The sequence below is a fragment of the Microtus ochrogaster genome, chromosome 21, assembly GCF_000317375.1.
Source record: "Microtus ochrogaster isolate Prairie Vole_2 chromosome 21, MicOch1.0, whole genome shotgun sequence".
NCBI lineage: Eukaryota > Metazoa > Chordata > Mammalia > Rodentia > Cricetidae > Microtus > Microtus ochrogaster.
Window position 1 is genome coordinate 39,607,087 of NC_022022.1, and position 12,530 is coordinate 39,619,616.

The 12,530-nt window shown below is 44.3% G+C and overlaps 1 protein-coding gene across 2 annotated transcripts in view; it reads left to right on the forward strand.

Annotated features, from left to right (window-relative positions):
• Positions 1 to 12,530, forward strand: part of Mcoln3 (mucolipin 3) — a 21,719-nt gene that overhangs the window by 7,377 nt on the left and 1,812 nt on the right. For both annotated transcript variants that reach the window (XM_005357402.2, XM_005357403.1), the window contains 8 exons: positions 3,647 to 3,800; positions 4,237 to 4,321; positions 4,488 to 4,584; positions 5,855 to 5,954; positions 7,229 to 7,341; positions 7,420 to 7,569; positions 11,046 to 11,147; positions 11,235 to 11,357. In XM_005357402.2, coding sequence (XP_005357459.1) covers positions 3,647 to 3,800; positions 4,237 to 4,321; positions 4,488 to 4,584; positions 5,855 to 5,954; positions 7,229 to 7,341; positions 7,420 to 7,569; positions 11,046 to 11,147; positions 11,235 to 11,357 — 924 coding nt within the window. The remainder of the gene's footprint in view (positions 1 to 3,646; positions 3,801 to 4,236; positions 4,322 to 4,487; positions 4,585 to 5,854; positions 5,955 to 7,228; positions 7,342 to 7,419; positions 7,570 to 11,045; positions 11,148 to 11,234; positions 11,358 to 12,530) is intronic.

A 12,530-nucleotide genomic window follows, 5' to 3' on the forward strand; every position in this document is an offset into this window, starting at 1 on the left:
GTGCACAGGTGCATGTGTGTGTGTGCACAGGTGCATGTGTGTGCGTGCACAGGTGCATGTGTGTGTGTGCACAGGTGCATGTGTGTGCGTGCACACGCACGCGCACACATGTGCATGCAGGATGTGGCATGGCATTTGCGTGAAGGTCAGAGGACAGCCTTGGTTGTCAGTCCTCAGCTTCCAACTTGTTTGAAATCAGAGTCCTCTGTTCACCGTTGCATATACTAAGCTAGCTGCTTACAAGCTTCTTGGGGGAATTTTCTTGTCTGTGTCTCTCACCTCACCATAGGAAAATTGGGATCACAGATGCAAGCTACTGGACCTGGTGTCCCATGGGTTTTGGGGATTTGAACTCAGGTCCTCATGATTTGGTGGGAAGTGATTTACACACTGAGCCATCTCTCAACGCTGGATTTAACTTTTAAACGTATTAAGTATCTGTGAGCACTGTATCAAGTTTCTATGTTTCTTAGGTGTTATGTAGAGATAAGAAGTAAACAGTCCATTACATTTTGTTGTTTCGAGGCAGGGCCTTATGCAACCCAAGGTGACTACAAACTCCTTGTAGCAGGGGCTGGCATTGATGTCTTGATTCTCCTGCCTCCACCCCTGAAAAGCAGTCTGTATGCCTGACTAAGGCCAGGTAAATTCTATATAAACCATCTTTACCCTCATCACTAGGACTAAGCTCAGTCTTCAAAACACTGTGCCCGGCACTGAAGCCACACAGCTTGTTAGGTGTCCATGTTCTTTCCGTGAAGATCCTTTACCTTCACTGTCACGTTCTTTCTGCTGCTGGAGGAAAACATCTGTCAGGATAGTGAGCGAAAGCCATTTCCCTCTCACCATTCTGGAGGCGTGAAAGGCCAAGATCAAGATGTCTACACACTCAGCTCTTGTTGGAAGGGACACAGAGGGCCAAAATGCCCACATAGTCCCACTGGCCCTGTTATGTTGGAACTGTTTGGTGTAACAGTCCAAATACACCATGTTAAGTCCTGTATCCGGCCGCTTTCTCTTATTCCCCAATCAGTGGTCCCAGTACCTCTGCATTACTTCCTAATGAATCCACAGAAACCACAGCCCTTGCTGTATAGACCTACTCCTGCAGCAGAGAGACACATGTTCTGTTCGTTTCCATACATATCCAACCCCCCCCCATCAGTGCCTAATGGCATAGCACTTGATGAACTTACTCCATGAAGACCAAAAAAATGTTGGGTAATAGGTTCAAAATCTTTATTGTACATGTTCCAGGGACAGGGAAGGACTACAAATGAGCAATGGGCATGGTCTTACTTCTGATGTGTGGTGCTTGGCTAAGAATCTTTTTTTTTTTGAATTTTCATAAGTACTGTTGATTACATATAGAAATATTTATAGCTATATGTACATGTTTGAGGTAGTACATGTTATTTGATTTCAGATGAGGGTCTATCTAGAAGAAGTAGAACAAACACGTGTAGTACAATATCTTAGTTTCTGATACTATATTCTAAGAAATGAAACCAGGACACCCAAGGAAATTGCTGATGCTAGGATTGGGGCAGGAAATACAAGTTGTGATCCTGGAGTGTCTCGAGGTACCAGATGGCAAGGGAGTGCTTTAGAAACAAACAGCCCAAAGCTTCAATATATACATATACAATGTAGGGGATGCAGGAACAACCTAAGAAGCTCCTAGAGGTCAGTAGTGGAACAATGTTGTTGTTGAAGTCTGCTTGTTCATTTCCCAGCCTCCCATACTGGAAATAATTACATAGAAACTGTATTAATCACAATACTCTTTAGCCAACAGCTTAAGCATATTTCTAACTAGCTCTTACATCTTAAATTAAGCCATTTCTATCACTTTATACTTTACCACAAAGCTTGTGGAATGCTGGTACTGGTTCAAAGATGTCTTTCTCCTCTAGTGACTCCATGGCATCTCTTTGACTCCGCCTACTCTCTCCTCCTCCCTCTGCTTAGAGTTCCTGACTTGCCCTATTCCGCACTGCAATAGGCCCACAGAAGATTCTTTATTAACCAATGGTATTCACAGCATACAGAGGGGAATCCTACATCACCTCCCCTTTCCCACATAAATAAAAAGGGAGGTTTTAACTTTAACATAGTAAAATTACATATAGCAAAACAGGTATCAAAGCAAAAAATACAGTTACAATATTTATATCTACCTTATCTTTTACCATAACTAAGGAAAACTATAATTATAAGTATCTATTCTTCAACTCCATCAAAGACCCCAGAAGGATATAATATTACCTAAGTTAACAGGAAGTGAGTGCATTGTAAGCACCTACCAAAACTCTAGAATTGGCAGAAACATCTTGCTGCCTGGACAGTCACCCAAATTTCTTCCATAACATTGGAGCACCCATCTTCAGCCTACAGGCCCATAGTATCTGGCAGACTTTCCCATGACGCAGGCAATTTAAAGATCTGTTCTGCCTGTGCTAGCATGTAGGCCCATATTTCAATATGGCACAAGAGCCATAGGCCCAGTCTGAGCTGATCACATAGCTCTGCAGACAAGCTGTCTCTGCCTAACAATAGCAAGGATGTAGATCTCCTGAGGAGAGGTGTTGACTGCAACCGGTCAGGAACTTTGGTGCTTCCTCCCTTTGTAATTTGGAGGATGTCTTATAGAGATGCTAATTCATGGCCTACCTGACTGCTAGATGTGGACGTGACCTGAGTCCAAGCACCTGGTTGCCTAGGAGACAGCCTAATGTGTTCCCGCTCTATTGATGTGAGGGTATATAAGCTGTTTGGAGAATAAACGAGAGATCTTTGGAGCGAGATCTTGCCCTTCCATGATGACCGTGTAAGTTGTGTCTGATTATTCCTCGCGACTCCGTTCCAGTCCAGTTAGGGAATCTGTGTTGGACCCACAAGGGCTCCAACAACTAGAAAAGTTCATCAGTTGCTTTCTTCTGTGTCCTGAAGATTGTCTGATTGTTTCTTTCATGAAGCAGGAACCCTGAAGGACTGTCTCACCTTTACATAAGTTCAGCAGTCATTTTTCTGTGGGTCCTGCATGTCCAGTTCATACAGCATACCATCAAGCAATCCAGGAAAGAGCAGTTTCTTACACAAATGGCTAACAACTCCATAAGGAGTCTCTTCGATGCCCATCATCCTCTTGAAGTAGTTTGGTGCTGTCAGGAGCAGATGTGTCTCATTGTCATGAAAAAATCCAAAGTTTTAAAAACATTTTAAATTTGGCTAAGAATCTTTAACTTCATTTTTACTTTACCAGTCATAGAATGACCTGGGATGCTGCATCTAAGTGAGGAAGAAGATTCTGGGCTGGGAGTGTAGGGAGAGCCTGTGGTCAGAAGGCAGTTTTGACCTGGAGAATTCCTGGGTAGATGGTACAAAGTATTTGAGTGTTCAAGGCCTCTGTCAGGCTTTCCTTGGACGTGGCTGTCCCTTCTGGTCTTCACTGCTACTCCTTAGAGCCACTCACTCAGATGCAGCATCCAGTGTGTGTTTCCTGAATGTCTGCACCCCGAAGGGAGATGGGAACCCCCCCTCTCAAGACATGGCCAGGAAGGGTTATAGTGGCTCTCCTCTTCCCTGACTGCCCCCCCTTTGCCCTGGGTGTTGTTCAATTCCTATCTCTCTCTTCTGGATGAAGTACTTGCAGCTTCGCAACATCTCTGTTGGCAACCACGCTTACGAGAACAAGGGGACGAAGCAGTCGGCCATGGCAATCTGTCAGCATTTCTACAAGCGAGGGACCATCTGCCCCGGGAATGATACCTTTGACATTGACCCAGAGATTGAAACAGGTGATGATCTCCTATAACCTTCAACTATTTTTTTTTTTTAATTTCCTGATTTACACCTAAGCCCCGTGATGACTGCATCTCTGAAAACAATGACAGTCAGTGCTCTCATGGCTTAGGAAGAATTATACAACTCTTACGTGCCAGCTTCTGTTGTGAACACTTGTTATATAACTCGTGAATTCAAAAGGAAAACAAACAGATAACGCATAGAGGAAATAGAGACAGGGAGAATGGTGACATCCTGAGGCAGAGTTTGGGTCTGTCTAAATATTCGATCACTCCATAAATGTCTTAAAAACAGGAATGTCCGGACAAGTGGCATTGATACTGAGCCCCCACAGGGTTGATGTAAACAGCAACAGCATGAATAGTTGATCTTAGCCATCATCGTTTGAAAATGCAGTTTTATTTATGGTTTTGTTCCTTTCTGTTGCAGAATGCTTTCTGATAGAGCCAGACGAACGCTTTGACATCGGAACACCTGGAGAAAATAGGCTCAACCTGACCCTGGACTTCCACAGGTGAGGAAAGCCAAAGGGCGCATAGCTCAGCCCGTGTTCTCGGCTGTCCGCTGGAGGAGCATTTGGATGGGCCTGTGTGTGTCCCCTCATCTCATGTCCTCTGTCTGGAGGGGCACACAACTCGGCCCATGTCTGTCCCTCATGTCTAGTATCTTCTGCTTTCCAGGCTCCTGACGGTGGAGCTTCAGTTTAAGCTGAAAGCCATTAATCTGCAGACAGTTCGCCACCAGGAGCTTCCTGACTGCTATGACTTTACTCTGACTGTAAGTGTGGGCTGTGTTGAAATCGGCTCCTGTCTAGAGAAGATCCGTTTTATCTAGGTGTATAGTTCATGTCCGTATACTGGTACTAGATATAGGATGCTGTACCTGAACATCCTGGGACATCGCTCCAGCTGGCTCTAGTCTGCATATTGCTAACTTGCTGTTTGTCTTCTGCACCTCGGTGTGTGTTCTGTAAGACAGGGACTTACCTTGTCTCTTACTGTCTTCACTGTGGGGCCTGATATCGATGCCTAAGATTCATTGAAATCGTATTTAACCTTTGCCTGCATGTGCTAAGTTGGATTTATAACAGAAAAAAAAATGTTCATCTGCATTCAGAAGTCTCACGCGATGTTTTCTGAGGTTCTTTATGAACCTCTGAAGTCCTTGTTGGGTGTGTTTGTGTGTGTGGTGTGTAAATATGTTCACATATGTGTGGCCCATGATGTGTGTGTGTGTATGTATGTAGTGTATGGACACCTGTATATGTGTCTTCACAATGTGTGTGTGCACATGCATGTGTGGGTGGATATATATGTGTGTGTGTGTGTGTGTGTGTGTGTGTGTGTGTGTGTGTGTGTGTGTGTACATGTGTGTAAAGGCCCACAGTTAGCATTAGGAGTCTTCCTTGATTGCACACCCCTTTATCGACGGGGATGAGAAGGAGACACGGGAGGAAGACAGAAGGCATTGTGCTGTAGCTTTGTGCTGTCTCTACTCAGAGTTTTCACCTGGTTGTCTCAGAAGCAAGGCAGGCTAGCAACTCTGTCACTGAGCCCTTTATAATACATGTGATACCATAGTGATGGAGAAATCTAGACCCAGAATGAAAACAAAAAACTCTCCATCTGGGGTGTCTAAAGACAGAAATGACAGACATGATTTCCCCAAACATCAAAAAGCCATCCATTGCTAAGATTCTGCCAGAAGGTGGGGCAGAGCTAACTTGTACAAACTCCTGCCAAGCCAAGTTTCTAGAATAGGAAGAAGGGGAAGGCACTCTTGTTTGCTAAGGTGTCCAGGGCTGGAATGCATTCTAAAAAAATGGGGTATTAGACATTAAAATTTCTCTATAGCAAATCTAATATAATATTATCAACTCACAGAGAAATCAAGGGGTACTCTTCAGGGATTAACAGTTACCATCTGGTCAGAGATGAGGATCAGCATTTCCTGTATCCTTCAATGAACTGATCCTGATGAATTCAGAGAGCCATCTTGATTCCAAAACTTAGTCATGCATGCTGGACCCTTTTTCTTGTCTTTATAGATAACATTTGACAACAAGGCTCACAGTGGAAGAATCAAAATAAGTCTAGATAATGACATTTCTATCAGAGAATGCAAAGACTGGCACGTATCCGGATCAAGTAAGTAATGAGCTCGGCTCATTTGCAGGATGGCAGTTAAATAATTAAGCATTAAATTATTGCCTGCAGGACATAAGGACCAGTAAGTAAAAGACTGAGCTAGTCCCGAGTCTCTCGATATTCTGTAAGCAGATGGGTTTGTTGTGGATGTCCTGTGTTTCAGACAGTACACAGCACCGAATGGCTCTTTACCATCTCCACAAAGTCCTCGCCTGCCTGCTCCTTAATGTAGCTACATGTTCAGTTCTGCACTAACAGCCACACATGCCTGTGTCCTCATGCTAGTATTTTTAGATATCTCAATGAGCAGCAGAATCCTTACAATCACAGATGAAGAAACCAAGGCTCAGAACTGTTTCCACCAGTTGCTAGATGAAGGTTCTATGGTAACATTTAAGATATTCATCAATCTGCTTGCAGGGCAAGGCCAGTTGGGGCTCCCCCTCCTCTATTGTTTAGAGTCTTAGCTGAGGTCATCCTTATGGATTCCTGGGAATTTCTCTAGAGCTAGGGTCAGTAGTTTTATAGCAAGAGCTGAGGAGGTCTCCAAGTGATGCTAAAACAAAACAAAAGGACCCTGATGCAGATTGGGAGGTGCTGGGAGCAGGCCGTGAAGGGCTGAATGCCAACTGGGCCACTTGCTGTGTCACCTAGGCAAATTATGTGACCCTTTGTGTTTCAGCTTCTCACTGCAACGTGGGGGAAGTCCCCACAGCCTCTCTGGGGCTGTGGTGAGGATCTGGGCACACAAAGTGCTCAGAACGGAGTCAGGAGAGAGTGGCTGGGCAGAATCTGTAGTTGAGACTTAACTTCCTTGTCTCACGCCATCTGTACGTTTGTCCATGCACCTGCTTGTTCCTGTGCTTGTCTTGCCATCATAGATGTTCCCGATAGGTCAGGGGCCTCAGCTGTCTTGTCTTCTAGTAGCTAGAGAAGTACCAGGTATATAGGGGTGCTTAATGATTATTTTATACCAGGCTGGTGATCGTTCTGCTTCTTGCTTTCAAGTGCTGGGATTAGAGATGTCACCACCACACCCAGCCAGGAGCATAAGGACCACAAGCTGATAATTAAAGACCTTTGATTTGGAATGTTACCTTTTTTAAAGGAAGGACCCTCAGCGTTTTAAAAATGCTAACAGGAAGATTGCTCACAAGTTCCTTTTTTTGGTTGTCATTCTGAAATGCTTGAATTATCTAAATCATTGTAAAAAAGAAGCCAACAGCATCATATTAACGCCTCATCCCTGAACCCTCATGGCCTCTGTCTTCCAGTTCAGAAGAACACCCACTATATGATGATCTTTGATGCCTTTGTCATTCTGACCTGCTTGTCCTCGCTGGTCCTCTGCGCAAGGTCTGTGATTAGGGGTCTTCAGCTTCAGCAGGTAGGAAACTGCTCCCTGAGATGCCGCTGACACATTCGGCCACAGGGACGCTCATACTCTTTCTCATCTTCCCTAAAGGAATTTGTCAGCTTCTTCCTTCTCCACTATAAGAAGGAAGTTTCTGCCTCTGATCAAATGGAGTTCATCAACGGTTGGTACATTATGATTATTGTTAGTGACATACTGACCATCGTTGGATCCATTCTGAAAATGGAAATCCAAGCCAAGGTAAAAACTGTTCTTCCCAATTGTGCAACCCCAATGGTAAATGTACTTTTCCAAGCTATGAAGAGATTTAAAGCCAATGCTTTCCTCTGAGCTTTATATTCAGTTAAATCAAAACTGAAATAGCAGTTTTCTAAACATTATTTAAAATTTTTATTTTTATTTCACATGCATTGGTGTTTTGCCTGCATGTCTGTCTGAGAGTGTCAGATCCCCGGGAGCAGGAGGTGCAAATATTTTTGAGTTGTCTTGTTGGTACTGGGATTTGAACCTGGCTCTTCTGGAAGAACTGCCAGTGCTCTTAACCACTGAGTCACCTCTCCAACCCCATGTCTAGAAGTCTCCTAATCAGAGTTTTAAAAATCATAATCCATAAACTAAGAGGTCAGAATCAAAGTGGCCAGAAAATACTCTGTGCTATACCAGGAGAGTTCAGACCCTCCAGGCCACAGACACCAAACGCCATGTCTACACTGAAGAAATTATGCTAAGAGTTAAAAGAAAATGTTGAAGCCAGGTATGGGGCCTGGGGCAAGTGAGGTCAACACATGACCTTGTGTGTGTTTACATGATTTCCTCTCACAAAGATGCTTGCGTTCTTACTTTTTCCATTGTTATTATTCTCTTGAAATAAGGTTAATCTGGTCTAAGATTAATCTTTCTCCCCAAACAACAGCAACAACAAAAATTAAAAATGTTCAAATGAATCTCACTCAACTTTATAGTTCCCTAGACTTGCTGCAACTAACCGCACATCACCTAGGCAGCTGGTTGTAAACCTAGATAGAGACTCAACCCACGGGCTGGGTCAAAGGGCAGCTTGCCCTCTTTTCTGAAACGGTCAGGGTGGGGCTCTACCGTGGCCAATCCCTCGGCTCCGTGCAGTCTTCAGGGACCTGAACTCTCCTCATTACTTCGTCCTCAGAAGTTAAGAGCTCATCCTGACTTCACGAGTGACACAGGGTTGCCTCGTGAACTGGCTACAGTCCGTGGGAAGTGAAAACACCAGCTGGTGGCAGCTCTCCAGTGTCACATGTCACGTGGCCTAAGCACAGGAATAGCAGATTTTACTCCTGTTCACACCCTCTAGAGTAGACAAACCCACCTGCAAAGGAGCTGGGGAATAAGTAGACCTAAGTTAGAGAATGATGTTGCTCACCATAGGCCAACTGTGGCCATATAAGGCTGTCGTTTGAGCAGTTTCACTTTAGGGAACAACGACAAAAAGATGGTGGGTTTGTTGTAACTCTTTATTTCTTTATTATTTACTTTTGAGATAGGATCTCATACAGCTCCGGTTATCTTCAAACTCATCACTTAGCTGAGACTGGGCTTGAACTCTGATCTCCATGCCTCCACCTCCCCAATTCTGAGATTACAGGCACATATCATACAAGACACAATTCTTTATTTTCACCAACTTCAACTATCATTTCCTTCCGTGAGCTAAGAGTGTCGATTTTCTTCATTTTCTGGACTATCTTCTTCTATTCTGAAACCTCTACACATCCTCCCTGCCCCACGTCACTTCCTGTTTCAGAACAGAAAGAGGCACCCCTTCCACAGCCCCCTCACTGTCTCCAGTGTCTGTATATTCTCAGGCTGCTATCCAAGGCTAGCCCCTTCACTTGCTTCTCAGGGGCTAGCCCCAGGTTCTTAGTGGAGGACATAACTTCAGCTCCGTGTTCTCCTCTCTTCTCCAGCAATTGTTTCTCTCCTGGAACTTTCCCATACTGTTCTTGCTTCTTGTGTAAAATTAAAATCCCAGTCCCTCCACCCTCCTCTTTACCCAGATCTCTGCTCCACTTTATAGAATGAAAGATCTCAAAAATAGCTATTAACCCTCACGATGATTCTGATTCCCCCAGCCCCTGTTCTTCTAGAACATCTCCCTACCGGGCCGCCTCACTTCCCTGTGGAAACTCCTTTCTGCAGATGTCCCGTGGTTCTCCTCAGTAGCTTCTCACAGCTGATCTGGTTTGTGCTGAGGTGCCGTTTAGCTGAATTGACACTTACCCAGGCTTCCTCCAGATCCCTGGCTGCCTTTCAGAGCTTCCCTGGCTGGTTCTGTCTCTCTCACTCGCCAACCCCCATGTGAGAATGTTTTTTTTTTTTAAATTTTATTTATTTATTTATGCATGCAATATTCTTTCTGTGTGTATGCCTGAAGGCCAGAAGAGGGCACCATTACAGATGGTTATGAGCCACCATGTGGTTGCTGGGAATTGAACTCAGGACCTTTGGAAGAGCAGGCAATGCTCTTAACCGCTGAGCCATCTCTCCAGCCCCGTGAGAATGTTTCGAGACATTCTACATGGAGAGCTCCTTTCTGCCACTGCCTTGGTGTTATTGTCCTGACCCAGACAGATATTTTGCTATTTATCTGCCAGTGTTTGCTAAATCTGCATCTCCTCCCTGGTTGTCTCTGTGTTGCATCCTGAATGTCCACGTGTTGACCACATATCTTCTGACTATCCACATATCTTCTCAGGTTTAACAGACCCACCTCAGAACCCCCTCAGTCTTCCTCCTCAGTTCAAATCCACTTATCCCATTGACTTTCTGGTGTCCATTAAAGGCAACTCTCTGTGAGTTCATGCCCCAAACAGTAGTACATTCCCCGAAGTTCCTCTCTTTATGAATCCCCTCTTTCCCGTACTGTCTCCCACAGAGATCATATGTGTTCTACCTTTGAAAATGACCCACCGGCTCTTAGACCCAGAACTCTCTCATGCCTCCAGCAGTCTGCTGTCTGTCACAGCCAGCACTTGGTCCTGTCGCTCCTGTTCAAGACTCTCAAATCTCCCTGACCTTTTCTGACAAAACCCATGAGGCCTTATACTACCCACGCCTTACCTCCATCTGTTGCTTGCTTCTTGCTGGGTCCCTTGTATTTGCTGCTCTGTGTGCCAAAGGCTCTTCTAGGTTTCTGCTTGATTTTCTTCCTCATTTCTTTTTTTTATATTTATTTATTTATTATGTATACAATATTCTGTCTGTGTATATGCCTGAAGGCCAGAAGAGGGTGCCAGACCTCTTTACAGATGGTTGTGAGACACCATGTGGTTGCTGGGAATTGAACTCAGGACCTTTGGAAGAGCAGGCAGTGCTCTTAACCACTGAGCCATCTCTCCAGCCCTTTCTTCCTCATTTCTTTCAGATCTTCCATGTCACTTACTCACTGAGATTTGTCCTGCTCATCCTCTTTCAAATTGCCAACTCATACGCGTTCCTTCTCTCCCTCTCTGGCTGGCCTTCTTCCTCAGCATTTATTGTTAGTGTATGTCCCGAAGGCTGTATTCATCTGACGCTGGTTTATGCTCCACACTTTGCACTAGAGTGTAAACTTCACGAGGGTAAAAAACTGTTTGTCAATTGCTTTATCTTTCATACCTAAAGCAGCTCCTGTTGCATAGCTACTTGATAAGTCTGACCCAATGGACACATTGCTATTTAACCAATCTTTTCCATCTGTCTAGAGTCTCACAAGCTATGATGTCTGTAGCATCTTTCTTGGGACTTCGACCATGCTCGTGTGGCTTGGTGTCATTCGATACCTGGGTTTCTTTGCCAAGTATAACGTAAGCAGTCCTACAGAACCCATCAGAATTATTCTACTGCCTTGGCTAAAGGGCAGAGAGATTCTAATGCCTCTCTTACTTCCACAGCTCCTTATTCTGACCCTCCAGGCAGCGCTGCCCAACGTCATCAGGTTCTGTTGCTGTGCCGCTATGATCTACCTAGGCTATTGCTTTTGTGGATGGATCGTGTTGGGCCCTTACCATGACAAGGTACCGATAGACAACTTCTTCCTGACAGTATTAAGTGCAAATAACAGGCCAATGGCTTCTATTTTTATGATTGCTACTTTTTATTCATTTATATTTTTGTTTGTATTCAGGTTGGCCTTGAACTAACACGTGTAGCCAAGGACGACCTTGACCTCCTGGTCCTTCTGCCTCTATCTCCCAAGTGTTGGCATGGCAGGTTTGTGCCAACACACACAATTTACTGTTTTATCTTTTCGAAAAATATTAATACTTTTATTTATTCTTTGAGAATTTTACACATATACATAGTATGTTTTGATTATTTTGATACCTTACTCCTCCCAATTCCTTCCAGATTCTAACTTCATATCATCTTTTTGTTTGTTTGTTTTTGTTTTTCAAGACAAGGCTTCTCTGTAGCTTTGGAGCCTGCCCTGGAATTAGCTCTTGTAGACCAGGTTGGCCTCAAGCTTATAGATCTGCCTGCCTCTGCCTCTTGAGTGCTGGCTGGGATTAAAGGCATGCATCACTACCGTCTTTAATCCCAGCACTGCTAATGTCCTCTTTTTAAAATAACCCAATGGGTCCAATTAGTGCAGCCCACATGCACACGGGTGTGCGGCCATCCATAGTAGTATGGTGGTCAGTCTAACCAAGGGCCCCACACTGACTCCCTCCAGCTAACAGCCATCAACTACCAACAGAGTTATCCTTCTCAAATGAACTTCTTTGATTATGTAATTCAGCTTTAAACTATGGAAAGTCATATATCTACATCCACATATTAGGTCCAAGAGTGAGGGCGTCAGTAGTTCTAAACCAGTCAAATGTGAGCACCCTGGGAGTGTCATTGATCTGCTCCATTGCCTGAAATCCTATTTGGAATACATTAGAAAATTATGCCAGGGGTTAGTTCATTTGAGTTCACCAATCAATATACATCTAAGCAACTATAGGGAAAAAACACTGTAGGAATATTTGATAAGTTTGCTGTGAAGACTATTGCCTTGAACATTAGACATTACATTGAGTTTGGATGAGCTTCCAAATGAGACAAAGGACCATGTGAGTCTGGGACCTAGATGTCACTGCAGAAGCATTCAAGGCGTTCGTGGGTTTCTTCTGTGAAAGGGGAAGGGAGGGGGAAGGGAGGAGAAGGGGGAGGAGAAAGGGAGGAGAAGGGGAGGGAAGGGA